Raw genomic sequence first — 25,895 nt, 5'->3', positions numbered from 1 at the left:
CAATTTCCAGGGGCATTGCTAGGGTTCTTTTTGGCTAGCTGCTTCAAGTATTACAACAATATGATCCAACTTCGAGCAGAAAATCCTTCTTCCCTGTAATCCAGAGCTTTTATCAATGGAGAGAGACAAACATTTGAAGATTCGTATAGCAAATTCACAAAATAAACTAACTCTCAAGGGTTTCCTAAGTTCATTTTTCCCGAGAGGCGGCCAGTTCTAGCCCGTCGGTTCCTCATCTTCTCGACCCTAAAACTCAAAGCTAGCTAGCTAGCTGGCTGTGTTCTTGGTCTCTCGGCTGTGTGTGTGTCAACGACAGTAATGGCAGAAGGAAGTGTTTTATTCAACTTTTCATGGCGTGTGGAGCTAATGAATCTAGACTTGGGATGGATGCATATATGGTTGAAGTGTAGACTAGGGGAATAAATAAATTATTTAATTAATAAAGCATTGACAATTTTCTTCCCTAATTAACAATTGTCTTCTTCTCATCATCGATCTAGTTAATATATAAAACTTATGCAAGTTTAATTAACAACTTAGGATACATACACGAAATTGTAACAAAACAATTGGTGAATATTGTAAACGTATCAGAGATGCCAGCTGCGGCCTATAGCGTTGTGATGGAATTTGGTGTCACGTCGTGGTTGCTTGACGTGGTCGCATTAGACTTTTATCTTTTGTTCAATATCTACCCTTTGCTAAACTTTCTTCCCCAAAGAAATGCTTGCGGAGACTTCTTCGACTTACTTACCACTGTGTTTGGAAAAGGAGATGATATGGAAATTCAAGAAATAAAAATGAATGGAATTAAGAGTATTTTTGCTCCATCAGTAATGAGGTAAAATGAAAATGGATATATAACAAATGTTTATAATTAAGAGTATTTTGTGTTTTGACAACATAAATCTGAATAGTAATTTATAATTAAAAGTTTAATTATATATGATCTTTTCACTTAATCACACTGGATTTGGTTGTTCATATATAGCTGCTGCTGGGGATTGTGATTGGAAGGTCTGGTTTGTTAGTACGTACCTTCTGAAGCTGCGTTTCCTCCCTCTGGTGACTTGTGCTGTAATGCTAGGCTAGCTGATTATATGATCAGAAGTAATAAGTCTAATAATTTTGCCTTATGTGAACTCTTAAGGTTACAGCTTCTAGGATATATATCTCCTTCTTTTATAATAATGAGGTTAAGTTAATTATTAATTAAGCTACTTCTAATATATTTTATTTAGCAAACAAAAACAAAAGAGTACATTAATGATGAATGATCATTAATTTGGTGTTTAGTGAAAAATCTATTTGTAAATGGAGTTTGTACACTTCTTTTATTATTATAAACACTCTTGTTTTGTACTATTTAGTTCAATGGAATGTGCAATGCAGGGAACCTGCATGGTGTATAAGTTTCATTTACAAATAGCGCGCCATTATCTTATGTTTAATGTGCAGATATGCTTTAAAAGCAAACTACATGTATTTTTCATCAACTAATAACACTATTTAAACATTAAAAACGTACAATATACATTAATTTTTTTTATTATTAACTAATAAAAATATTTAAAAATTAAAAATTAAATATATTTATTACAACTTAATAACCATATTGATGATATAACATTGGTTAATTAACATTATCTTTGTTCAATTAATATATGTCTTTCTATTTATACATTTCCATTGCATGCATGCTCTCAATTAAAAGAAACATTTTTTTTTTTATTAGTACTATTGTCAAATTTTCAGCTCTTTTACCCAAAAATAAATTTAAAAAAGAAAAGAAAAGAAAAACTAAGCAGTTGCAGGTAAATTAAGTTGAAATGAAGGAAGACAAGCTAGCTAGCACCCCATAAATAAAAAAGTATAAAATAAGGAAAAAATTAATGTGGGTGGGGGAGAAAGAGCTGAAGCTGTGGGTATTAATTACAAAGTCATCGTCACATGGGGGGCTGGCTGCCTATTATATATAGCTAGCTAGTTTGAATACCCAGAATTTAAAATAATTATAACTGATGCTGTTCATGAAATAGATATAACAACTGCATGCGTGGACTCAATTATAAAAGAACTTGGAACTTTGAAAATTACTCTCTAAAGCTGAAGACATATATAATTAATTAAAATAATAGTGTAAATAATGGTTTGAAGTGTTGGTGCAAGCAAGCAAGCCAAGTATATACAATTGTACTCATAATGTGGTGGCTCTTCAATCTCAAGGTCGATCGACTTTGCTGTCAAATGAATGAATGAATGAATATAATGCAGAAGACATTGTTCCAATGCCTGGGCCTGAGAGTTGACCTTAATTTCTGATATTAATTGGATCTGATCCCTTCCCTTAATGAGCTTCACTAATAATTAACTTTTACGTACAGCTTAATTATATATATATGGCCTCTTCATTCTTGTATAATTTCTCAGTTCATGTATGGCCATGGGCTGATTTGATTCAGTGGTTGCCCGGCGTGCGTTGAGACTACTGACTGACCCATGCACCCTTTCTGCGGCCCAAACCAAATTCTCAGAAATTTCAAGTCAAGCCGAGCACATTCAATGGGAAGATATCAGATGGAATTGCATTGTTAATTACCTGAAGAGTTGGGACAATCATTTTCTGGGTTATCTTTACTGTCCCAATTATGACTCTTTTGAAGGTCATATAGGACTCCTCTTGGAAGGTCATTGACTCTCGCTGGTAGCAGCAGGAGGGAAAGGATGAGGAATTAGATAATAACAAATAAAATATATAAGTTAACATTTACAAACTCCTTTGCCAAGTTTGATTAAATTATAACGATTCTTATATATTTTTTAAAAATGATACAAAATCTCTCTTGATTATAATTAATAGTTTCTAAGAATTAACCATCTTACCTGTTATTTAAATTATTATTATTATTTTTTTTCTCTTTTCCTTTAATTTGGCACCACCCTCCCCCCTTTCTCTAACAACCACACTCTTCTCTCCTCCTGATCTCTTTTTCCATCGAAAAGTACTCAAATGAGTTTCTAATTGATTAAATGGATGAAAAAGATGAAATGATCCCCTCTCAATCTTCAAATGACCCAAAAATTCGATAAAATATATAAGTTTAAAGAAAGCCAGTTCTCATAAAACTAAAAAAAATCCATATTTTTGAATCCAAACTCATGATGAAGTTCAGTTAGTTAAATCCATATTTAGGTCTTGACGATTCCAAACCCCAAAAATTTGAGATCAAAGTGGTTGACAATGGTCGCCGGCATTGCCATCACTATTTATTTGTAAAATTCAATGATGTAAAAAATCGGTGCAATTTAATAAAACATCAAGGTGGTGTGAAAAAATTCACCTTGGAATATATGAAATCTAATTACTTATTTTTCAAATTAAATCTTTACACTTGTTATGAATGAACTAACAAAATCAAGCACACAAAAAGAGTGTTACATGATGATAATGATATTGCCTTGGTTAATAAGATACACAAAAACATGAAAAATAAATTTGACTTATACACAAATGCTTTAGAAACCAAAATTTTAAAACTATATATATAACAGCTACGTCAATGAAAATTTTATAAAAAAAAAATCAGCATGGATGGTATTATATATATATATTCTGAAATTTGAAAATTAAGTTATTAAATAGAAGATCAATACATTTTGATATCATGTAATTAATTGCTCGAACAAAATAAAGAGATTCTTAAAGATGTTATTAATGATGTGCATGAGACAATTTAATTATGCAATCATAAAATTCTTAAGAGAAGTTTCACATGCCCCTACAAGATTGAATTTACTGTATAATGTTGGTACTAGTTAAAAGCACCAAAATATATGTTAAACAAAGATCACAATATATATATATATATATATATTACTACCATGAATATTATTATTATTATTATTATAGAATTATATAAGAAAAGGCGACAAAACAAAAGCTGTAACAAACGTATTGAAGATAAAATAAACTAATGATGATTGGTATGATTTAAACGTGTAAAATACATTAAGTGTCCAACATTTTCAAAAATAAACAATAAAACAATATGCAATGTGGGTTAATTAAATGATAAAATTATAGGAAAAGAAGATTTATTAAAAATCCCTACATACGTTACAAATATTATATTCATAATAATAATAGGGCTAATTCAAATTTAAAATTCATGTAATTATTAGTGGGATTAAAATTAATGATTGTCACTAGTTTTGTTACTATCTATTTTTAAAATTTTAGAAACATTTAGAAATAAAATCTTATTTTCTGTCAAGATACCGAAAGTAATAATTAAATAAATAACTAAACAGCAGGTAGCAGTGCGTTTGGAATAGAAAAATAAAATAGAAGATAACTCTCCAAGACGACAAAAGTAATGGATTAAAACAAACACATTCTATCTATTTACATCCAAAAATTTAGAGAAAATTCATGAAAAATTAACTTTTACTCGAGATTCGATTTTTAAGAATCAAATCATAAGATTCAATAAATAAGTATATATATATATATATATTAATTTAATAAATATTTAAAATTCAAACATAAATCTCACATCACCTAAAGCAAATCATAAATATTTAAATAAATATCTAGTATTAAAGTACTAAATAAATATCTCTCGGTCACTTGGCACTCCCTCGGTCAGGTAAGCCCCACCGCTCCGCCTTAGCCTCTTGGCTTGTGCTTGGCCAGCCTATTTTCGGTGAGCCCCTAGGTGGGCTGACTTAATGCCTTTGGGGCCCACTCATCATGCTTTGGTTTCCAGCCCGTCTCCATTATTTCGCCTACCCATTTTCTCATATCCAGGCCAATTTTTGGGCTCGACAGATATGAAGGGAAAATACTTACCATTCCACTGTTCTCCATACCACTCATTCATTTTCATTCAATGCCATTACTAATTCTGTTCCAAACACAGCCCAACGGGGTCAAAACTCTCTTTCGATGAACGAAAGAATTCAAATGGTTCCAATTGTGTTCTCCATGCAACAGCATATAAAACATAGCTAATCCGCGAGGAAAACTGGAAAACAAGATGAAGAAAAAAAAAAAAAATTCTTTACAGTAACAACAAAACTGTAGCACTTCAAACCACTAGATGAATATCATCAAATTTGCAGTCACCATTTGGGAGGAGCAAATTGCAAAGCATCCAGTATTTATTTGTCAAACTCCCAGATGACACCACCATCCTCTGCAACACACAAAAGATGGTATGCAGATGAAGAAAAGAATTCGAGGGAAAAGGTGCAGCAAATACAGAAAGAGGGACGCTGATAGCGATAAATTATCTACAAAAAACATAAATTGTCCTCAAGAATAATACCTAGAAATGCCTGTGAATTGCTAGAAAAATATAAATGCTCACTATCCAAGGTCCCAACTATGGATTAGGCAGTTTGGGTATGATGAATATCTCAAGAATATTGGAAAATAGACCAAGGGTTCAATGAAAAATGATGACAAGTACCTGAGAGGTAAGTTTGGTTTTTTTCGTTTTTTTTTTTTTTTTTTTTTTTGGGGGGGGGGGGGGGTTTGTGGGGGGGGGGGGGGGGGGCATACCTTTGACCTTCTTGTTTATCCAGATCTCCGCCAGCATCCCTGCACCAACTCCAGCAGCAATCCACGCGCCATAAAAAGCTACAGCAGAGGGTATTGATCTTCGAGGAAGGAAATAGTAGTCTGGAATTTGTCTAACCTTTTTTGGTAGTCGTTTCTTTGTCACTGGCCCAGCACTGGGCTCATTCTGAACAGGACTACCCATTTTTTTCCAGTCCATTTCTTTCACTGGATCTTTTCGCTCCTCAGTTGTCATACGCGAAAACTAGCTCTTTTCAAGGTTCAATTCCGCAAAGCAGAAAATGATGGTGAAAGATATGGAACTCATTAAAAAGAATCACACAATAATTTCCGTGATGATTGAAACACAACACGGGACGCAGGTGTGCATGTGGATGCATAAAGAAATGGGGGCACAGCAATAGCATAAAAACTCGAGATAGTTGAATCTTTCAGTTATGCAGGTGGCATAAAACAGCTGTATAAGGCCATGCTCACCAGTGGAATTTGGCTGATTGTCAACATTCATCTACTCTACTGGTCTCCAGAATAATTGTAAAGACAAGATAATGGCAAAATAAAACTGTTTTATAGGAGCTGCCTGAACAAATGAACTTTCAGAAGGATTTAACTTCTTCCTGACAGCATCCTCCATCAATCATAAAGGGAAACTCCACAACCTATGTTTTGAAAAGTAGCAATTAAGAATGAGAAAAGATCCACTCGCAGTTTTTGTAATGGAAATCCTTTTGAAACTCCGGAATGACCATATCCATTCATATGGCTTATCGATTCTCATCTGGTCCTAAATCAAATAATGAACAAAACACTACCAGAATTCTGCATTTCATTCGTTTCTTGACACTTGTTTTGAAACTGTAACCCTCAATACCAGTTGTGTAGTTAAAAGCAAAAGGTTCATATTTTCTTTAACTCATATGCCATAATGCCAATTATGAACCTATGATCAGACGCTGCATAAATCAACGAAAAACCCCGCATATACTAATACAAAAACAAAAGTTGTAGAAACAACAAAAGCAAGCGAAAGAGAAGTTCCAAGGTCAATACACATCAAAAGTCAATCCCTCCCAACTCGAAAGATCAAGAACCTGGAAAAACACAAGGCATATATAAAACCATACCCAACAGGAATTTTCATTAAATTCTGTTCACGGCAACAACTCTCAACAAATTCAACAACAAAAATCTATTCACAGAAACAAACCACAACAAAAAATCAATAAATCAGAAAATCAATTTAATACATATTGAAAATTTTGGTGGACAAATAATAGAACTACTAAATCAGAAGCACAAATAATAGAACTACTAAATGCAAGAGAGATCCAAGTAATTAATAAGAAGCACAAATAATAGAACTACTAAATCAGAACACTGGACAGAATTTATATTTGACATAAAGGGGCAATGAAAACATAGAGCATGCAAGATCAAAAGTTTAATATTTCATAATAATTTATATAGCAATCTTAAGCAAACAACACCACAAAGAATTCCTAAACCCAGGCAAAACATCAATGTGTATCCAAAGTAGAAGCTAGTCTGGAAGAAGCCTGTCATCTTTGTCTTCACGTAGTAGTTGTATATCGAGCATAAATACACATACACAGCAGTTGAGGCAGCAGAGAAGAAAGAAGTCCACTTCCAGTGGTAGTTCTCGACATTTAACAACAAATATGCCCCCAAAATTGTAACGCAAACATCAACAATAATGAGGATCAGAAAAACCAGCAACATAAAGCCATCAACATAATACATCTCAATGAATATGCTGCCAAATGGGAGCAGTCCTCTCATCATAGAAACGTATATGTTGCTGGTACTTAATGCATCTCAATGAAAACAACCACCATTGCTAAGGAAAGCAATAAACCTATATTCTCATTCTTTTCATACAGCAATGCAAACACAAACACATCGTACCCACTGGTCTAAGTCAATGCACTAGGTACTTCCAGCAAGACCATACATAGAGCAATACAAACACAATAAAATATTTTCACAATTAAAAGTGAACAAAAACTCACATAATTTTACACAAACTAAATAGTAAAATTAATGCTTAAATTAAAAATAGCATGGGTGGCATCGCCACTGCCTATCCATTGAGACACAATTTTGATACAAAATATTATATGCATAATGTGAGACAAAGCAACCCTAAACAGAGACCAAGATGGTACAAAAATTGGTCTGTAATTATAATTTTTCTGTAATTATAAATTTTTAGTACAAAAATTGCCACAAAGCAACCCTAAACATCTATATGTAAATGAGAAGTTTTCTGTAATTATAAATTTTTAGAACAAAAATTGCCCAAGATGGTGAAGATGGCGACGAAAGCTTACCGTGGACGAAGATGGCGACGAGGATGAACGGCGGTCTGCAAGTCGGAATCGGAGGTCGACTTCGGCGGAGATGGCGAACACGAAGATCGCTCGCTGAAACAGAGACCAAGATCACTCGCTGAAACAGAGAACAAGATCGCTTCCGGTGGACGAAGACTCCAGATCGATGGTCGGAAGACCAAGATCGCTCACTGAAACAGAGAGAAAAACCAAGATCAGTGGACGAATACCAAGATCGCTCGCCGGATCTACAAAAATAAGAACAGAACGAGGACAGAAACCTTACCGTGGAAGAAGATGAAGATGCGCCGGTGGTGTTAAACTTGAAATCGAAGATGGTCTTCTGCGGAGATGGAGACGAAAACGAAGCCAGAGCTGGTCTTTTGTGGAGATGGCGACGAAGCCCAAGTCGAAGGAGGATGGCGAGTCACAGGAAGTCGGAGATGGTCTTCTTCGGCGGTGGATGGCGACTCCACAGGAAGTCGGAGATGGCGACGAAGCCCAAGTAGGGGCTCGACTTCGGCGGTGGATGGCGACGAGGAGGAAGGGGACGAAGCCGGCTCGAATGGGAGAGGAAACCCTAGAGAAATCGAGGTGGACTGTGCTGTGCGCGCGGTGATTGAATTCCCTGGAAATGGAAATCCCCCCCAGGAAAATCATTTCCCGCAAAAGCGAGAAAAGAGCATCACATCACGTGATCGAAAATGGAAATTTAATTTTTTTTTAAAAAATAAGTGCAATCAAATATTGTAAAAATTAAAATTTTGATGAAAAATACATATTTCTCATGAAAAATAAGTGTAATTAAACAGCCCTAATAAAAATTGTTCAAAAGATGCAAACTATTCTCCTTGTAAACTCTTCGATCCTTAAATTAGACTTCTTAGAAATTAGAAGAATTTTATGAGAATTTTATATTATATTTTTAGAAAAGATGAGTCATCTTTTATTTATAGAGTTAGTAAATGATAAATGACCAAGTCTTCTATCGTCTTGAAATTATCAAAATTTCAACTTTTAAGAAAAAAAATTACAAATGTAACAATATGCACGATTGTCTTATGAATATTTTATAAAAAAAATCTTTTTGAAATTAAGTTTATATTATGTACATTTATTTAAGAATATCTTATAAGAAAATCTTTTTAAAAATGAGTTTATAAGTTCGAATGAATCAAAGAAATCTCCCAATTATATTTAATTTCTTGAAATGAAAGAAAGAGTGTAGTTTCGAACTTTCACCAGAAGGTCTTTCGAGAATTCTTGGGTTTATTGAGTTTATTTTAATTTTTTTAATATGTTTTTTTTTAAATAAGTATTGGTTCACATTTAATTTTGACTCATTATACATAAAAAATAAATTGTAACTTATCACTATATCAAATTTTATTTAATATTTTACGTAAAAAATAAAAATATATTTAATTAAATTTTTTAACATGTATGTCACCCCATCTATTAATTAAAAATAAAGATGATGTAATATTACAAAATAATAATAGCACAAGTATTCTACTATTACCGGATCATGGGTGGTATTTTGTCGTCCAAATCGGAAGATGGACATGCCCGACCCGGTTGAAGAGAAAATACGGAGCGTTTGGCTAAGGCAAGCGGCGCTGGCGCGCGAGACCTTCCCTTCCGAGATGGGGAAACTGGAGCTTGGTGGACTGGAAGCATCGCTGCTTCGACTCACCAACGATCACCACCGCACCTCTCACCGGCTCCGCGAATTCACCGGTTCTATTCATCACTCTATACATGTTTCGTTTCACCCTTTCTTTTCCCATAGCCCATATACTATGTCCCAATGTTTCGGAAATATGATCTAGGGTTTTGTGTCCGTACGAATGTGCTTGACAATTGTGGTTTTGGATTAGCGTTTGGGACATTGATCCGTGGATTGTTTGTGAAAGCAGAGCAAGCGAAGAAAGACGCGATTAGAAGTGCTATTCGTGTTTCGGATCTGTTGGTGGAGTCGGTGAACGGAGGCGTCCAGGAGGCGTTCACGAACGAGAAACAAATCGAGTTCGAAATCCGGAAATTGGCCACCACCGTCATGCGGTTCGGCAAGCAGACGGATCAGTGGCTAGCGACTTCTCATGCTATGAACTCTGCTATCAAGGTCCCAATTACCTACTACCTCTTTCTGCTAGCGTCTGTTCAAAACCACTACCGCGTAAAATGAATTGCTCTTTGTTGTTAGTTAATCGTACACGATAATGCAAGAAATCGCCAAGAATAAATATTGTCCGACCTGGATCAACGGCCGGCTATGTGGCTACCAGAACCTCCACCAACTGTTGTTGAGCTGCAATCGCAGAGGAGGACGCCACAGGGGTGTCACAAAATGGTTCTTCGATGCTTATGTCAATAGGAGATATCCGAAAGTTGATAGTGATATATTAGCATTCAGTCAGAACAAAGAAGATGATTCTCCCACAAATACCACACATGCACTGACTTTGGCCTTACATGCCACAAATGTAAATACTTAAGTTCTTCTGAAAAACTTGTTTGATATGAGTGCATAATAGGACTGAAATTATCTGAGTGATAGTTTTGCTGGTTTAGAACATGCCGCTATCACAAGAATACCTCCTTGAAGCTTGAAAGCAATGCAAAACACCGTGTGCTTATTAGCTTACATTTTAGGACTGTGCTACATTGCCTGAACGTGGATGACACACGGGATGACTGAGCAGTCGGGCTTCATCCCAGATGAAGCCTGTGAAACCTGATTGGGCTTCATCCAGGATAAAGCGATCGGGCTTCATTGCAAGGCTGCAGCGGCGGTCAACGTGAGGCGAGACGGCCATGGGAAGGGGAGAGAGAGAGAGAGGAGGCAGCCATGGGAGGGAAGGGGAGGCATTTTCCCCGAGTGAGGGCAGTTTTGTCAATTTGAGGCTTTCGGTCATCTCGTGCATCAATCACATTTGGGCAAAGTAGCATTTTCCTACATTTTATAATGGGAAATTAACTTAAACAACATGCTTAAAAATATAACTTGTAATGATAAAAATGAACAGCAGTAGGCTTTCTGTTTGTAGCTTTAAAATGTAAATACATTAATGACTAGTTGTTGTACTGGGAAATTAAGAAGAAAGTAATATGGCTTTGCTAAAATGCTAAATTGAACTAAGAAATGAAGAACTCTCTGGCACAACAACTCCCCTCTGTGCGTGCTGGTTCCTTATTTGCTCTCCAATACTTTGTGCTCTAAGTGGTGTTTACGCATGAGACACACTCACGATTTCTCATTATTATATGGTCTTTTGCACCAATAAAATTTTAGAGTTTCAAGAGATCAGCTTTTGATTTCTTATATTCAATTTTCGGATTACTTGCACAGGAAATTGGAGACTTCGAGAACTGGATGAAGACCATGGAATTTGATTGTAAAAGCATCAGTACCGCAATATACAACATTCACCAAGCTTAATCCCAAGGGGCAAGTGTTAAAAGAAGGCCGCCATTCGTTGATTTTATGTTCTCTACGCATGGTGGTGCTTTTCAGTGTTTCATCTTCCTGGTTGTTTTTTATCTCTAGTTTCTCATTTCGTTTTTTTTCTTTTTGTAAATCCGATCCTTTGTATCCATGAAGTACATCTACTCTGAACATGACATACATAAATGAAGGAAGGAAGGAAGGAGGGAATAAATTTGTTGTTTCTCAGAATTTCAGCTAGAATATATGTGAATTTGCAGTGATTGACATATGCTAGGCCAGGCTAGCCTTCCTGATATTATGCTGAGGACAATCATAAATTCATAATTTTCTATAACGGTTGATGCCACATTTCAGATGGAGAAATTATACCCCCTTGGACAAATCTTATTTGCCTGACATTTAATTCACTGATGGCATATTTCTTTATTTATTTTTCTATCGACGAGGCATTTGCAACCTTCAACCTTTAGACAATAATTCACAAACCTTTCACATTAAAAAATTACTTTTACTGGACTATTCAATTGATAGAAATGAAGAATTGCGTACAAAGAGCAGATATATAATCAACACAAGCTGATGACTCATACCTAACTAGATATTCTTGTTAAGACTTAAAGAGTTGCAATAATATGTCTCCATTACCATGAAATTTTAAAGACTATAGACACCCATTGCACTAATCAAAAGTCAACTCCACCCTGAGAAGGAGCTTAAGGGAGGCATTGGCTAAAGTATATTGTGTTCAATAACATGTGTTAATTTTTTGCGTCTCAATCATATATGAAATTTAAACCAATCACTTGAAAAAAATAGGGTATCCAATCCTCCCAATTCAGCTTAAAAAGTTTTCGTGTACCCACCAACTTCAATTAACTGGTCAGGTCATACTCTGTCTTGTGTTTCAGCTGGGAGGTCCATATTATGAAGTATTATTAGGCAGAAGGGACTCATTAACTGCAAGTCATGAAGATGCTAATTATTCAGATTTGCCTTCCCCAACTTTGAACTTCTCAGGCCTCCTCTCCAACTTCCAAGCTCAGGGACTAGGCCTGAAAGACTTGGTTGTTCTTTCTGGCGCCCACACTATCGGGCTTGCAAGGTGAGTAAGTTTCAGGAACAGGATTTGTAATGACTCTTCCATAGACCCCGAGTTTGCAGAGGCAATGCCCAGTTACAGAAAACGCCAACAATATTACAGCACCTCTTGATGCAACTACGACGGTGTTTGATACTGTGTATTTTTGGGAGTAGCTGCAACAGAAGGGTCTCCTCCACTCGGATCAGGCACTATTCAGCGGTGCTAATAGAGAGAGTGACGAGCTAGTTCGTTTCTATAGCTATAACCCACGGGAGTATGGAGCAGACTTTGGAGAGTCTATGATCAAGATGGGTAATATAAAGCCTCTCACTGGTGCTCGAGGGGAGGTCAGGATGGATTGCAGGAAAGTTAATCAGGAACCCCGATTGGCAGACCCTACAAGCCCACATTCTTATTGAGTTTCAGGCTATTGCCACTATATAAATAAGTTAATTGTTGTGTTGGTTGCTCTTCTGCTGTTGAAATACTGATTATGATTTAGTTCCCTGATGTGTATGTCATGAGCTGGGAAAGGAAGTCAACTGTTCATGGATAGAATAAAGAAATAATGAGTCAACTGTTTCAGTGTTTATTTGTGTTATTTGCACACAATACAAAAGCATTATTATTTTAATGAGTCAATTGCGTTAGCGTTTATTTGTGTTATTTGCGCACAATACAAAAGCATTATTTTAACACAAGACAATTGGGAAGGCCCCCACATGGCAGAATGGCATTTATTAGCAGCAACGAAATAGATTGATTTTAAGTTGAAAATTTCTAGTATAACTTTTATAACAAAAGGAAATTATCTTTCTTAAGAGTCTCTGACACTGAACTTGCCAAACTCAATGAGGCCTTGCAAAAATGATTCTTGTTTAGATCAAATGACAACACAAGCATAGTGAGAATGGCCTTGGCCACATGCCTAGTAAAATCCAGGAATGGTAGCCAACCACTATGCACCCTGAAACAATCGAACCAATTCCCTTGTTCTAATATAATTTGCTATGACTAAACAAAAATCACACCAGAGAATAATATTATTAACCAATTACTTTCTTCTAATCTAATGGCACTATGAATTTGTTTCTCAAAACAGTGCAGATACATATGGCTCAACCTGGATTTTTAACTCATACACCGCGCCTAGCACAATCACAGAACTTAAAATACAAACTCTTCCTCCTCAGCCCCATCAGCCAATCTATCCCCCGATGCTCTTAGGGATTCTGCTGTCAAATCACTAATGTTCAACAGGTACTGCAACCGGGACAACTTTTCTGGGGCAGGTTCACTCTTTAGGTATATAACAAAGAGATCGGCCAGCTCCTCAGGCACCTCCCATGATAAAGGCTGTGCAGGTACGGCCTTGTCGCAGGCTAGCAAGTCGTTGAGAGAGGAAACCTGTAACAATATAGCATAGACAGATATTTATACCTAACTATGAATTCATTAAAGCTTCAACATTGTATGCTAAGAAAAGGAAGGGAACACAAACCACTCCTGGACGGTTTCTTTGTCTTAAGAGAGCTACAGCCTGAATCAACGAGTTAGATAATCTACTTCGTGCAAGTTCATGGACAACTGTTTTTGACTTTGCTGCATCAATGTTGAGATCGTGTGGGATTTTCTCATAGACTTCCTCTTCATCAAACTCTCCAGTACCAGAAGAGAAAATTTCATCCACTGTTTTCTTAAAGAGGTTCTCCCTTAGGCTCTTAGATACCATGCTGTCTAGATCAACACCAGCTTCCTTTAGTTCTCGTATCTCCTTTATACTAAGCCTCCCCTGAGCAACGGCAGTTTCAAGGGCAGCTGCCATTTTTGTAGTTGTTATGCTCTTAATTATTTTCTGAGCATACGGAGGTGGCAAACCAACTTGCTTCTGCAGCTGATTTAGCTGCTCAACTCTGGCTTTGGTTAACTGTCCATCTGCTAAAATAACCTCAGCTTGTTGCCTGAATGCCTGCTCAGCCAAGCCCCTATGCACTTCCACAATCTCTTTGCTAGTCAAACCTAGAATTTCACCAAGCTGGTTTAGCAGCACATATTCAGAATCATCTTTCTTTGTGGTGATTTGCGCGCCAAATGGGATCCTGGTGACTTCTCCAGTAAGACAAAATAACAAGTACGTCTTATAAAGGTCAGTCCTATCTCTTTCAGGCAGGTCATCTTTGAGAGTTATCTCTGTCTGGCTAGCCTTTCCAGAAAGATCCCTACTAGGCCTTATTTTTCGGAGTGATTGGATTGATTCCCATTCCCCATCCTCATCTGTCTGTCTATCATCTTCTTTAATGGGCTCTTTGGCTGCAGTTTCAGATGATTCACCTTTAATGTCTGTAATTAGTTCAGTCACAACCAAGGTGTTGAAAGCTATCATCCTTTTAAGTTCTTTTGCAGACTCTGTTCGGCTCCCAGCTGCACGTGCTCGTTGTATATAGGTCATGAAAATTTTCCGGACCTGCATAAATCCAAGTCATCAAGAATGCACATCAAGCACCAATTAAGTACATTATTTACGGCATCAACTATCTTATGACACTCAAAAATAAAGTTATCAGACAAAGTTTAAGCATCCCAGTATCTTACTATCTGTCCGGCATATACACACTCATCAAATTTTTTGACACTGATAGAATAAAAAAGTGCTGCATCTAGAAATTGCATTACCACCACCAAGGGTGGTAAATTAGTAGCAAAGGGACAGAGGCCGAGCTTTTTTTTTTTTTTTAATATTTTACAGAGGCTGAGCTTTAAGGTAGTGTTTGACTCAAGCAGTCTCCACACTTCTGTGCAGTGTGCTTACGGTGGCAAACACACTTGCTGTAGTAGTTTCATACAGACACAAAAGAGAACATCTTAATAACTAATGTCCTTAGTTGGGATCAAGTAGACACCTAAGGCTTGCCCTGGTCAAGCCAGAGCTTGGCAAAAATACAAATTATTGTCAAAGTCATGTCTATACGCTGGTCACCCCCACCTTACCCTTCTCTTTCCCATGCCCAGGCCACTTAAACATTTCCTCTACAACACAACATGATAATGCTCACGACAGAATATCAGTCACTGTCTTATTGTTCTTGAGCTAAATTCACCTCCCTGCCCATAATAAACCCCAACCCATCTATCTTTGCGCCCACCCTCCCCCCAACCCTGCCCATAATAAACCCCAACCCATCTATCTTTGCGCCCACCCTCCCCCCAACCCCCAAAAATAAATAAATAAATAAATAAAACACGGAAAAAAGAACACCAGCCAATTTGGACACATGTTAAAGTTAAGTTTATCGATAATATTTCTGCAAGTCAAAACTACAAAGCAGAAGATGCTCAAATATACACTTAGATCAACAAAAATGACCAAACTGTCCTATGCCGGACTCTTTAATTTCTAACACCCATCTGACACTCTTTAAAGATATGGTTTGCCTAATAAGTGTCTTGTGTCAGAATTAAGAAATCCTATTTATTTCTTATTATCTATGTCCACTATTTTAGGCAGAATGCCAGCACACATTGGTACTAAAAACTGAAAGAAACCTAAAAAATGGAAGGGTTGAAAGTTAAAAATTGAAGAAAGAGATGTAGAACCATAAACAACATACGAAACAAAAGGGACTAAACATAAGAGATGTGAACCAAGAGGGATCTGGAAAAGAAGATTCTTATTCTTCCCTTTTAATTTGAAAGAAAAAGAGGATCCAAAAAAACTCGATAAAAACAAAGAGATCTGAGTGAATGGGAAAGAAAAAACAAAGGACAAATTCCACTTTCCCAGGATACGTATCCCTTATGCATGGTAGAACTTTGTAATGGAATGATAGATAGTTGATTATCAATATATAATTATGCATAATAACAAAGTTCTATGAACAACATTCTCTATCTTAGTTTGCAAATATAATATTACCTTAAAAATTATATAATTATATGAGTATTTGAGAAATTAAACTTTCATAACATTCAGGGCGTCTCGGACATGAAAATATATGAATCTACAGTTAAAAGGAACGTCCACACCGAGCAGTACCCAAGTCCATGTAACACATGCCCAAGGCTCAAACTTTAGGAATTTAACCAAACTAGACCATCTGCCCTATGCAACACATGGGCTCAGGCTGATGCTATCGCATAATTATGCCCAAAAAAAGTAAGAAGGCTAGTCCAGATGTCTGAATGCTTCAAAACATTATAATTAAAATAAGAATAAAAGTACGCAGAGGTAACTCACTGCTTTACTAGCAATAGACATTGCGACTTCCCTTGTTAAGCGTAAACCATGTGCAGCCTTTCTCACAGATTTTTTTACATCAGCATCATATCCATCAACTCCAGCAGCAATTGCATCCTTCACGACCTGGAAAAGAAACAGAGCTGAGGTAACAGGTTTTAAGCAATTACAACCAGTGGGCATCTTAGGAATCACAGTAGTACAATAAATACAAGCTAGGAATGGCATATTCTCCTCCCGTAAAACTAGAAATCAGCAAACTACTTATGAAATAACTTCATTTATAGTAAAATTAATAAAAAAAAAAAAAGTAACCCTATGTACAACCAATTTAAGGCTGACTGTTGAAAACTATTGAACTAATACTCCATAATCGCTACAATAGAGGATGCTATTTTGTAAGCCTGTGTTAAGAGGTCTTTCCCAAATGTGCATCAAATACCTGTAATGCAAGCATATCCGTTAAGGGTATGAACGCTTGGTATGTCAAGTTGAACTAACATTACCTAAAATGGTAGTATCCTAAATATTTCCATTGGTGAACATGTATTCCAAGACATGGTATGCTTTCATTCCAAAACTGCTAATTTAATGATAAAAGTGATTTTGATAGTTTCCACTTTTTTCCTTCAAGCTTCCTTAAAAGAAGAAGAGAGAACAAAAAACTCAAAATATAATGAACTAAAAATCTATGGATAACGGATGGCATGGGCAGGACAAAATGATCCTAGAAATATGTATTTATGTGATTAATTTGCACAAAGAAAAAAAGAGTACGTATGATTACTTCACAAAATATTTAATTGCTAAAAAGATTGTTCCTAATATACATTAGATTTTAGCAGACCCCTATCTTATCCAATATAAAGCATTTAGAGGTGTACTTCATTCTCATTTCACATCCTGGAAGAATCAACTTTTCAAGTAACATGTGGTCGGGCATGCAAGCATGTCTATTAATTTGGTATCGTGCAGCAGAATATTTGCGGGTACATCACATCAAAGGTCACAAAACTTTGGTGTCTTTTGCAATTTGATCACTAAACTTTAATTCTTTATAAAGTGATCACAAAACTTTAAAATGTTTTACAATATGGTCACTAAAGTGATTTTTCGACAATTTCTCGCCAAAATTGCTGATGTGGCAATGGCCATATCATCGCCACATCAGCAATTTTGGCTAAGAACCATCAAAAAATCACTTTAGTGACCACATTGCAAAACATTTTAAAGTTTTGTTATCACTTTGCAAGAAATTGAAGTTTAGTGACTAAATTGAAAATGACGCCAAAGTTTTGTGACCTTTGGTGTGATTTATCCGAATATTTGCACTTCAATTTGCCCTTGATCAGATGGCCATGTAAAAATTTAAGTGAAGCAGCCATGTAAACACTGCTTCATGAATATTTCACTGAAGAGAAGAATAATGAAGAATTTAAAGATTTGGCCATGTACTCATGTCCTCAGGTTCCTGCATTATATAAATTTAATACTTAGGCAGATAACTTGCCTTTTCAAACAAGCCACCACAGATAACTGCATGAATTGCTTCAACAGTTTTACGTGGAATACAAAGCAAGACTTGTAACCGCTCAAGGGCTTTAACATCCTCTTCACTGAGCTCTCCATCAGCAACAGCTTGCTGAAGTTTTTGCCGGTAAATTTCTGAGGTTAAAGTGAACATAAAAATCAGAATCCATTATTTTTAAAATAAGGAACAATTTGCACACTTGATATCAAGGCACATGGTAAATAAAATTTCCATTCCTCATCTCCTCTGAATCCATGTTAAGAAATGTAGAACATGCTTCAACTCAGATTCATGTTCGTATCATCTCTGAGTTTACAGAATAGACAAGTTCAATATGTAAAAAGGTCTCAGACTCCATTTGACATATGAAAACACAAATGCAATGATGGAGATGCCCAAGAAGCAAAAAATAACATCTTCTGTGCATCAACTTCAAAAAGCAAATTACTAGAGATATCTTACCTTCATGGATTTCAATGGCTTTCTGTGGATCAAAATGCAACTCATTGCAGAGGCTCTGTAGGAACTCTGCTTTACTCTGAGCAGATTCTAAGTGACCACCTGATACAGCCTGAGCAAGTCGTTTACGATACACTTTTGAGGTAACATCCAGCATTATGGATTCTGCTTCTCGCTTGCCTAAACCAAATATATTCCTCAATTGGTTCAATGCAGCAAGCTACAACAGAAATAAAAGGCCCAGGAAGGTTATAAATATTAAAGAACTGTAGAACACAATAACAAATTCAACAAAAAATGATAATAAGAATAATAATTTTTTACAGGTCAGTAATAATAACAAGAATAATAATAATCTAGAAAACTATAGGAAACAGAATTGTAGCAACGAAGTTATAGTCATAAGATTCTATTGTATTATCCAGTCGATATAATGAGAAACAAGGAATCAACTCTTAATTTCACATATTTACCCAAAGGATACGGAGCCAGAGTGTGCTCGGACATGAGATCTGCACGGTAGCCAGCGGTGGACCGACCCTAGGCCAAGAGGGGTAGGCAGGCCCCACTGAGTTATTTATAATAATGTGTCTATTTAATTATGAATGAAACAATTGCAGTGTCAGTCGCTTTTGAGTTGTAAAATGTAATATATTTACCTTTTGATTATATGAAGTGTATACTATTATTATATTATATATATACTATGCTTTTGGGCTTTGATTGACTGAATTAAACAACTTTACTTCTATGAGCTATACTATATATAATAATATTAATATTTTACTTAGGCTTAGCTTGATATATTTCATTGACATATTATATTATAGATTCACTTTGACTTTCAATTATGCAAAATTTTAAAAATATAATAAAATATTTTACAAAAAAATTCTAGTACATTTAAAACATATTTTAAACATGCAAATATTATTGTGTCAGGAATTGGAACTAATATACCTTTTGATAAATATCATTTAGTTCTTTGAGAAGCAAAAAAAGGTTATCCAGAAATACTGTCCCCCTAACTCACAAAGAAGTGCGCTTAGCTAGGTGGCATTCTCCACCAACCTCCCCCCCCCCCCAAAAAAAAAAGAAAACACAAACAAAAAGAAAGAAAGAAAAAAAAAAAGAGATTGTTTAATGGGTTATTCACCTTATTTTCTTCCATGCGACCACTTGAGAGTGCATCTGTAACATATGCTCTGAACAGGAGCTTCAGTTCATCCATCTTTCTATCTACATCATACTCACCATCTAGGCCATAGAGCACACAATAACTCAAACTAACATAATGTGTAAGTTAAAACAAAATTAGCATTGAGAAGGACACAAAAGAAAATATCTATTAGCATCCCTACCTAACAATGAAATAGGCCCAACCCCAGGAGCAAATTGGCCAGCATCAGGGTGATTCTTTAATGAAATCAGCAAGTTATTGAATGCCAGTATCTTATCAAGCTCTTCAATGACATGTGAGGTGTCCCTGCTGGATAAGGTAATTTAATTTAATTCAGATGATATGAGTGCCAGGCAGAACAATACATGTACTACAATCAGACCCCACCTATTGCATAAGCCAGGCAAAGGGTAGAAAAGAATACAAAAGCACTATGAGGTCAATAATTTCAAATTAAACAGTGGTCTGAGCTGATTATCTCAGTAAGCTTTCTAGAGGTAAATTTCATATAACTGATCTCGAGTAACTGGTAAAGATTTAGTAAGCAGAAGTTGTGGTCATACACTGCTCTTGCTCTAGACTTCACTATGCCAAGTGCAGTTGATATATTTTCTTCAACAAGTTTTCTAGCATGCTCCCTGAACATCTCTTCAGCAATCTGCAAAAGGACATCTGAATAAAATAATCTGTGTATTCTACTAAAAGTGTATAATATAAGAGAATATATATACAAGTATTTTAAGTTAATTACACTAATACCCCTTATTTATCTTATTTAACATTCCCCCTCAAGTTGAAGTATATATATTGAGCATGCCCAGCTTGGGACAAATGTAATTCACATGAGAACCTTTAAGTGACTTGATGAGTAAATCAACCATGATCGTTGGAACCCACATCCCCAAAAAGCACATTTTCTCTAACAAAGTGGCAATCAATTTTAATATGCTTGGTTCTCTCATGAAACACATGAGTAGATGCAATATGCATTCCAGCCTGATAATTGCATAGACTTGACCTGCGTATCTCCTAACTCCTCAATTATTAATTGTTTCAGCCACATTAGCTCACATGTTGTTAGGATCATTGCCATATATTCATCTTCTGCATTAAACCTAGTGACAACAGTTTGTGTCTTACTTTTCCAAGAGACTAGGTTTCCACCCACAAATACACAATATCTATATGTGGATCGCCTATCACTAAGTGATCCTGCCCAATCAGCATCAGTATATCCCACAATTTGACTGTGTCCATGATTCTAATACAATACACCCTAACCGAAAGCAGCCTTAATATACCTAAGAATACGAATCATTGCATCCCAATAATTGTCACAAGGTGAATCCAAGAACTAACTTACCACACTCACAGCAAATGAAATATCAGGACATGTGACTGTGAGGTAATTAAGTTTTCCAACTAGTCAACAGTAGCACCTAGGATCAAAAAGAGGCTTCCTCCCTTGTCCCTATAACAATTTGATATTCGGATCCATAGGGGTATCTATTGGCTTACATCCAAGCAACCTTGTCTCCTCTAGCATATCCAAGGCATACTTTCTTTGAGAAATATAGATGCCTTGCTTTGACCAATCTACCTCAATACTCAAAAAATATTTCAACGAACCTAGATCCTTAGTCTGAAACCGTTGGTGAAGACGTGCCTTCAATTTAGTGATACCAACATCATCATCCCCTGTAAGTACTATATCATCAACGTATACCACTAGAAGAATGTGGCGACTAAACTGAGAACGATAAAAAACAGAATGATCAGCTTCATTACAAGTTAACCCAAACTCAAGAACAACTAAATTGAATCGACCAAACCAAACTCGAGGAGACTGTTTTAAACCGTATAAGAATTTTCGAAGGTGACACACCAGCCCAAACTTCCCCTGAGCAACAAAGACAGGAGGTTGCTCCATATACACCTCTTCTTCTAAGTTGCAGATGACCAAGTGGAATAATTTTGTCCATTCAACTTCTCTGTGGTATTAACTTGTGTGCCCGAAAAATGAGAAATGGCTACAGATGTGGACGTGGTAAAGAGGCTTGCGGATGAAGAGTGTGTTGTAGATGAAGACATGATACAAAAAGAATAGCTTGCTATTTTGGCTAATCGAATCTGGAGGGTTAATTGGGTCGGACCAAATCCGAATTGGGATCTGGGTGAGATGGGCCAAGATCTGGGCATCAAGCTGGGGTTAATTGGATCAGACCAGATCCGAATTGAGATCTAGGTGAGATGGGCCAAGATCTGGGCAACAAGCTTGGCTGTTGCTTCAATGGTTGACCAAGAGAAGGATGGGCTGTGATTGATGATGACAAAAGACAGACGGCCAGCAAAACGTGGCAAGGCGACAAATAGCAAATGGTGGACAACGTAGGTGGCGACAAAGGCGAACAGTTGTGGAGGTCGAGGTCGACGACAGCTAGCAACAGTGATGGCGAGGGGGAAAAGACCAAAACAGAGGAGGAAGGCCAACAATCACGCAATGCGTTTCAGATATGGAGGAGCCTTTTCGTCTTCCGTTGCAGGTGGTCACAGAAGACGAACAGCCGCGTTGAACAATGGCCGTGATGTCGGTCAGAGGAGGGGACGGTGGCAGCGACTAGATCTAGGGTTAGGGTTTTTCTCCTTGGCTCTGATACCATTTGAATAAAATAATTTGTGTATTCTACTAAAAGTGTATAATATAAGAGAATATACATACAAATATTTTAAGTTAATTACACTAATACCCCTTACTTATCTTATTTAACAAGACAGAATCAACAACATGAGGCAACTAAAACATGTAGAACATCTATTAGAAGAACAGGTGTACCTCATCAGAAAGTCGATAAAGAACTTGAGCTTCCCTTAGGCTAAATAGTTGTTGGACATCAACATCTGACACATTTCAACTTGCATTAACATTAGCACACAATTCAAGAGAAACAAAATTTTTCCAGTGCATTAGCATCAAAGAAACACTCATTTCTAAGCAAGCATTACTATATTAAAACAACAATAAAATAACAAGGACTACATAAAATAAAAAACAAAAGGATACTATTTCATTATCCGCAGAATGAATAATCATTTATGGCGAACAACTTGCCACATATAGTGGGAGCAAATTAACGTTCATTTCAGTAAATGAATGCACTTGATGGATGACCAATGCACATGCACACATGTAAAGGAAATGAATAAAAAGACAAGATCAATGAACATGCATTTGTTCACCCAGTTATAAGAAGCATCCATCTGGAAATTTGATGCTAAAGAACCAGAGCCCCCAGGACTGGGATTTTGTCTATTCAATCATTTAATCATTTACTAGTCATTTTAGCGTTCTGAATAACAAAAACAACAAAATATAGATATGTATCCAGCATTCTATGTATTATACTGAGGAAGTTGTTGAGCAAATGCCAGTTGCACCTCCAAGGAATGAACAAAAAATGTAATTAGGAATATATTGTGGCACTGATAGGGACCAATTTGAATGCTCAGTTGAGATACGACATATATTGCTCAAGCAACAGTGCTTTATGTGCTTACCTCTGCCAACTGACTTTAGCTTAAAGGCATACAACCGTTGTGCATTGTCACGAATAGCCACTTCAACCTGATAGATACAAAGTTTGAAACACAAGAAGAAACAAAAACCAGTGTAAAGAAACTGAAAAAATATTGGAAATCAATCTGCATATGAAATAATCCAATTTTTCTGTCTTAACAGTCAACAAGTAAAGTGGATGACCACATTGCTGAAGTTCTGGTACACATTAATGGAAGACAGTAAAAATTCACAATATACCAGGAACTGAATAGTGACATTGTGTAACTACCTGGGCATCAGTAACCTTGAACACACGCTTCCAAGGCAGAAGGAATGTTGATGCTTCTCCAAACACAAGGGTTGAAACATATATTAGCTTCTGAAATGCCTGCACTGGAGATACTAACAATGGTCAAGCCATAAATCTCAATTGAAATTTTAAATAAACCTTATAGATACATATACAAAAAAAAAAGGGTAAAAGATTTTAAAGTAACCTACCCGACGCTGCTCTATGCCAGTGTCACGATCACCAGTTTCAAGCCTTTCCCTGAAAATCCGCCTACCAATCTAAGGAGAGAGAGAGAGCAGAAATAGTTTCAGAATACAATGCCCATGTTTCAAACATATCCATAATCATTATAATTCTTTAAACACACAAATAACTATCACAAAAATTACCTCCATATGCATGGTGGCAGCATCAGGATCATCAATGCCCAATGCACTTTTAAATTTGATAATGGTTTCAACTTCATTGCCTTTAAGATCCTCACTTCCAGGAGGAAGAACAGAGGAAACAAACCTGAGAGCAAAGTTTAGAGATAACATTAACCCAAAAGTTACTTATTCAATAAAATTAGTTGAAGATAAAATGGGAAATTCTGAAGTAAAGTTACAGAAGTAAGATTATAGACTAAAGTGTCAGTTGCTCCTGCAGTTGGTCTGTCCTATATTTGATCAAATAGCAATAAGTATAGTAACCAAATGGATAACATTCTAAAACACACAGTCATATTTGTATTTACGATAGTTGACCTTGTGCAAGACTCCATAAGTTTTAGCAGAAGCATTAAATTCTCATCTCTACAACATGGCATCCATGGGAGAGGAGAGGAGAAAGTGAGGGAGAGTATTAATTTGCCTCCAAGATGAGTACGTTGTCCACTCACCGAGAGTACAAATCACAAAGCTCTGCATTGAATGCTTCATTTTGTTTGCTAATTCCGTACCTGAAAGATTAAACAGATTAAAGAAAAAAAAAGCAGGGGAACATATCAGCTGAAGGATGCTAAATATAAGAGAATGGTACTCAAGACAAACAGCAATGGAGGAGCTGGTCAAAGGAGAAAGTATACATTGAATGCTTTTCTGAACTTTTAAAGTGAGAAATTCATAGGCATATTGGATGCCATCTCCAATCAAGAATAAGGCATGGCAATTTTTTTCTTTTAAGAAAATAATTGCTGGGCATGATTTTTTAACAAAGGAACAGCTTTCTTTCTTCAAATCTTCACACTTGGTAAAACACAAATTAACTTTTAAGAGTAAATATTTTCGAACAATGGATTCTTTTTTGAAATTATTAGTTTAGCAAATGGGAGTCACCATCTCTATCTCTTGAGGGCATTGATGGCACATGGGATTTAACCCATACTAACACACTCATATTAACACATTAACTAACTAATAAAATGTTCACACGCAAGCAACTAAATTAAAATGACCAGATACTTGGTTTAATTCCTACACCTATGAACTAGAAGAGGTAAATGCATAATTAAACTATACTAACTTGTTCGCAATTCCTTCAATGTCTTCCTTCTTCAATCCAACCGGATCATCAGAACCGGCCACATAATTATGCAAGTTCGCCGCCGCAACCTCCGGAACGCAAGAATTCAGAGCGTAAGCGGCTCCAGCTCCGGCAGCACCCAACGCAACAGCACCACCCACTCCGGCCGTCCGAGAACCCCCCAAACGGAGCCCCAAACCATACCCAGCGGCGACCACACCAGCAAAGACAACGGCCGAGCTCACCAACCTAACAGGCGGCGACATGGAATCGACGAGGGATTGGATCCCTGTGAGCTCCTTCTTGCCCCCAAACACATCGGAAGAGGTCGAGTTGCCAGCTGGCTGGTCCGAGGAGTTGGGTGAACAACATCGGACGGTGGAGATTCGGTATCGAAAATGACGGTGGCAGTGGCGGTGTCTGCTGAGAGAGACGAAGAGGTTTGACCTTGGTGAGAAGAGGATTGCTGGATGTGAAGAAGAAGGAGATGGAGTTAGAATCGAAGGGTTCATTGTTTTTTTTACTCCCCCACTCTCTCTCTCTCTACAGAGAGTGCCGTTGAGATGAGGTGTTCCAGAGACTGTAGGGTTTAGCGAAGAGAGCGAAAGGGAGAAGATAGGGCGTTTTGGGGGGAGGGGGCGGAGATATAGATAGAATGAGAAGTTGATATTAC

General features: G+C 36.6%; 3 protein-coding genes across 4 annotated transcripts; 1 reads left to right on the top strand and 2 right to left on the bottom strand.

The window, feature by feature from the left end:
• Positions 1-4,929: 4,929 nt before the first annotated feature.
• On the bottom strand, positions 4,930-8,610 carry LOC127809005 (uncharacterized). Of its 2 annotated transcripts, XM_052347778.1 has the most exons (4): positions 8,222-8,594; positions 7,936-8,126; positions 5,567-5,834; positions 4,930-5,198 (listed from the first exon to the last, which is right to left on the bottom strand). In XM_052347778.1, the coding sequence occupies exons 3-4, from the start codon at positions 5,817-5,819 to the stop codon at positions 5,164-5,166; spliced, it is 288 nt and encodes a 95-aa protein (XP_052203738.1). In that variant the 5' UTR covers positions 5,820-5,834; positions 7,936-8,126; positions 8,222-8,594; the 3' UTR covers positions 4,930-5,163. The 2 variants fall into 2 exon arrangements, with proteins under 2 accessions (XP_052203738.1, XP_052203737.1); XM_052347777.1 differs by lacking the exon at positions 4,930-5,198 and having other exon boundaries at positions 5,818-8,126; positions 8,222-8,610.
• Positions 8,611-9,478: 868 nt separating this feature from the next.
• Positions 9,479-11,606, top strand: LOC127796496 (biogenesis of lysosome-related organelles complex 1 subunit 1). The gene is made up of 3 exons (XM_052328658.1): positions 9,479-9,675; positions 9,855-10,060; positions 11,288-11,606. Exons 1-3 carry the CDS (start codon positions 9,495-9,497, stop codon positions 11,375-11,377), a joined length of 477 nt encoding a protein of 158 aa, XP_052184618.1. The 5' UTR covers positions 9,479-9,494; the 3' UTR covers positions 11,378-11,606.
• Positions 11,607-13,326: 1,720 nt separating this feature from the next.
• LOC127803031 (protein TIC110, chloroplastic) lies at positions 13,327-25,851 on the bottom strand. Its single transcript, XM_052339034.1, has 15 exons — positions 25,223-25,851; positions 24,600-24,659; positions 24,109-24,232; positions 23,929-23,997; positions 23,717-23,815; positions 23,427-23,493; positions 22,705-22,769; positions 20,435-20,529; positions 20,053-20,180; positions 19,848-19,948; positions 18,695-18,911; positions 18,212-18,366; positions 16,702-16,827; positions 13,969-14,931; positions 13,327-13,874 (listed from the first exon to the last, which is right to left on the bottom strand). The coding sequence occupies exons 1-15, from the start codon at positions 25,732-25,734 to the stop codon at positions 13,635-13,637; spliced, it is 3,021 nt and encodes a 1,006-aa protein (XP_052194994.1). The 5' UTR covers positions 25,735-25,851; the 3' UTR covers positions 13,327-13,634.
• Between the last annotated feature and the right edge of the window lie 44 nt (positions 25,852-25,895).

This window comes from Diospyros lotus, chromosome 1, assembly GCF_014633365.1.
Source record: "Diospyros lotus cultivar Yz01 chromosome 1, ASM1463336v1, whole genome shotgun sequence".
Lineage (NCBI taxonomy): Eukaryota > Viridiplantae > Streptophyta > Magnoliopsida > Ericales > Ebenaceae > Diospyros > Diospyros lotus.
The sequence above is the reverse complement of the archived record's forward strand: the minus strand, read 5'-3'. Positions and strand labels throughout refer to the sequence as shown.

Coding starts and splice junctions, on each gene's coding strand:
- LOC127796496 (XM_052328658.1), top strand. CDS start 9,495: ATGGACATGCCCGACCCGGTTGAAGAGAAAATACGGAGCGTTTGGCTA. Junction 9,676..9,854: donor CCGGCTCCGCGAATTCACCG/GTTCTATTCATC, acceptor TTGTGAAAGCAG/AGCAAGCGAAGAAAGACGCG. Junction 10,061..11,287: donor CTATGAACTCTGCTATCAAG/GTCCCAATTACC, acceptor TTACTTGCACAG/GAAATTGGAGACTTCGAGAA.
- LOC127809005 (XM_052347777.1), bottom strand. CDS start 8,595: ATGATTTTCCTGGGGGGGATTTCCATTTCCAGGGAATTCAATCACCGC. Junction 8,127..8,221: donor CATCTTCATCTTCTTCCACG/GTAAGGTTTCTG, acceptor TCTCTGTTTCAG/TGAGCGATCTTGGTCTTCCG.
- LOC127803031 (XM_052339034.1), bottom strand. CDS start 25,734: ATGAACCCTTCGATTCTAACTCCATCTCCTTCTTCTTCACATCCAGCA. Junction 18,367..18,694: donor AGCCATTGAAATCCATGAAG/GTAAGATATCTC, acceptor CTTTAACCTCAG/AAATTTACCGGCAAAAACTT. Junction 13,875..13,968: donor AAAGAAACCGTCCAGGAGTG/GTTTGTGTTCCC, acceptor ATATTGTTACAG/GTTTCCTCTCTCAACGACTT.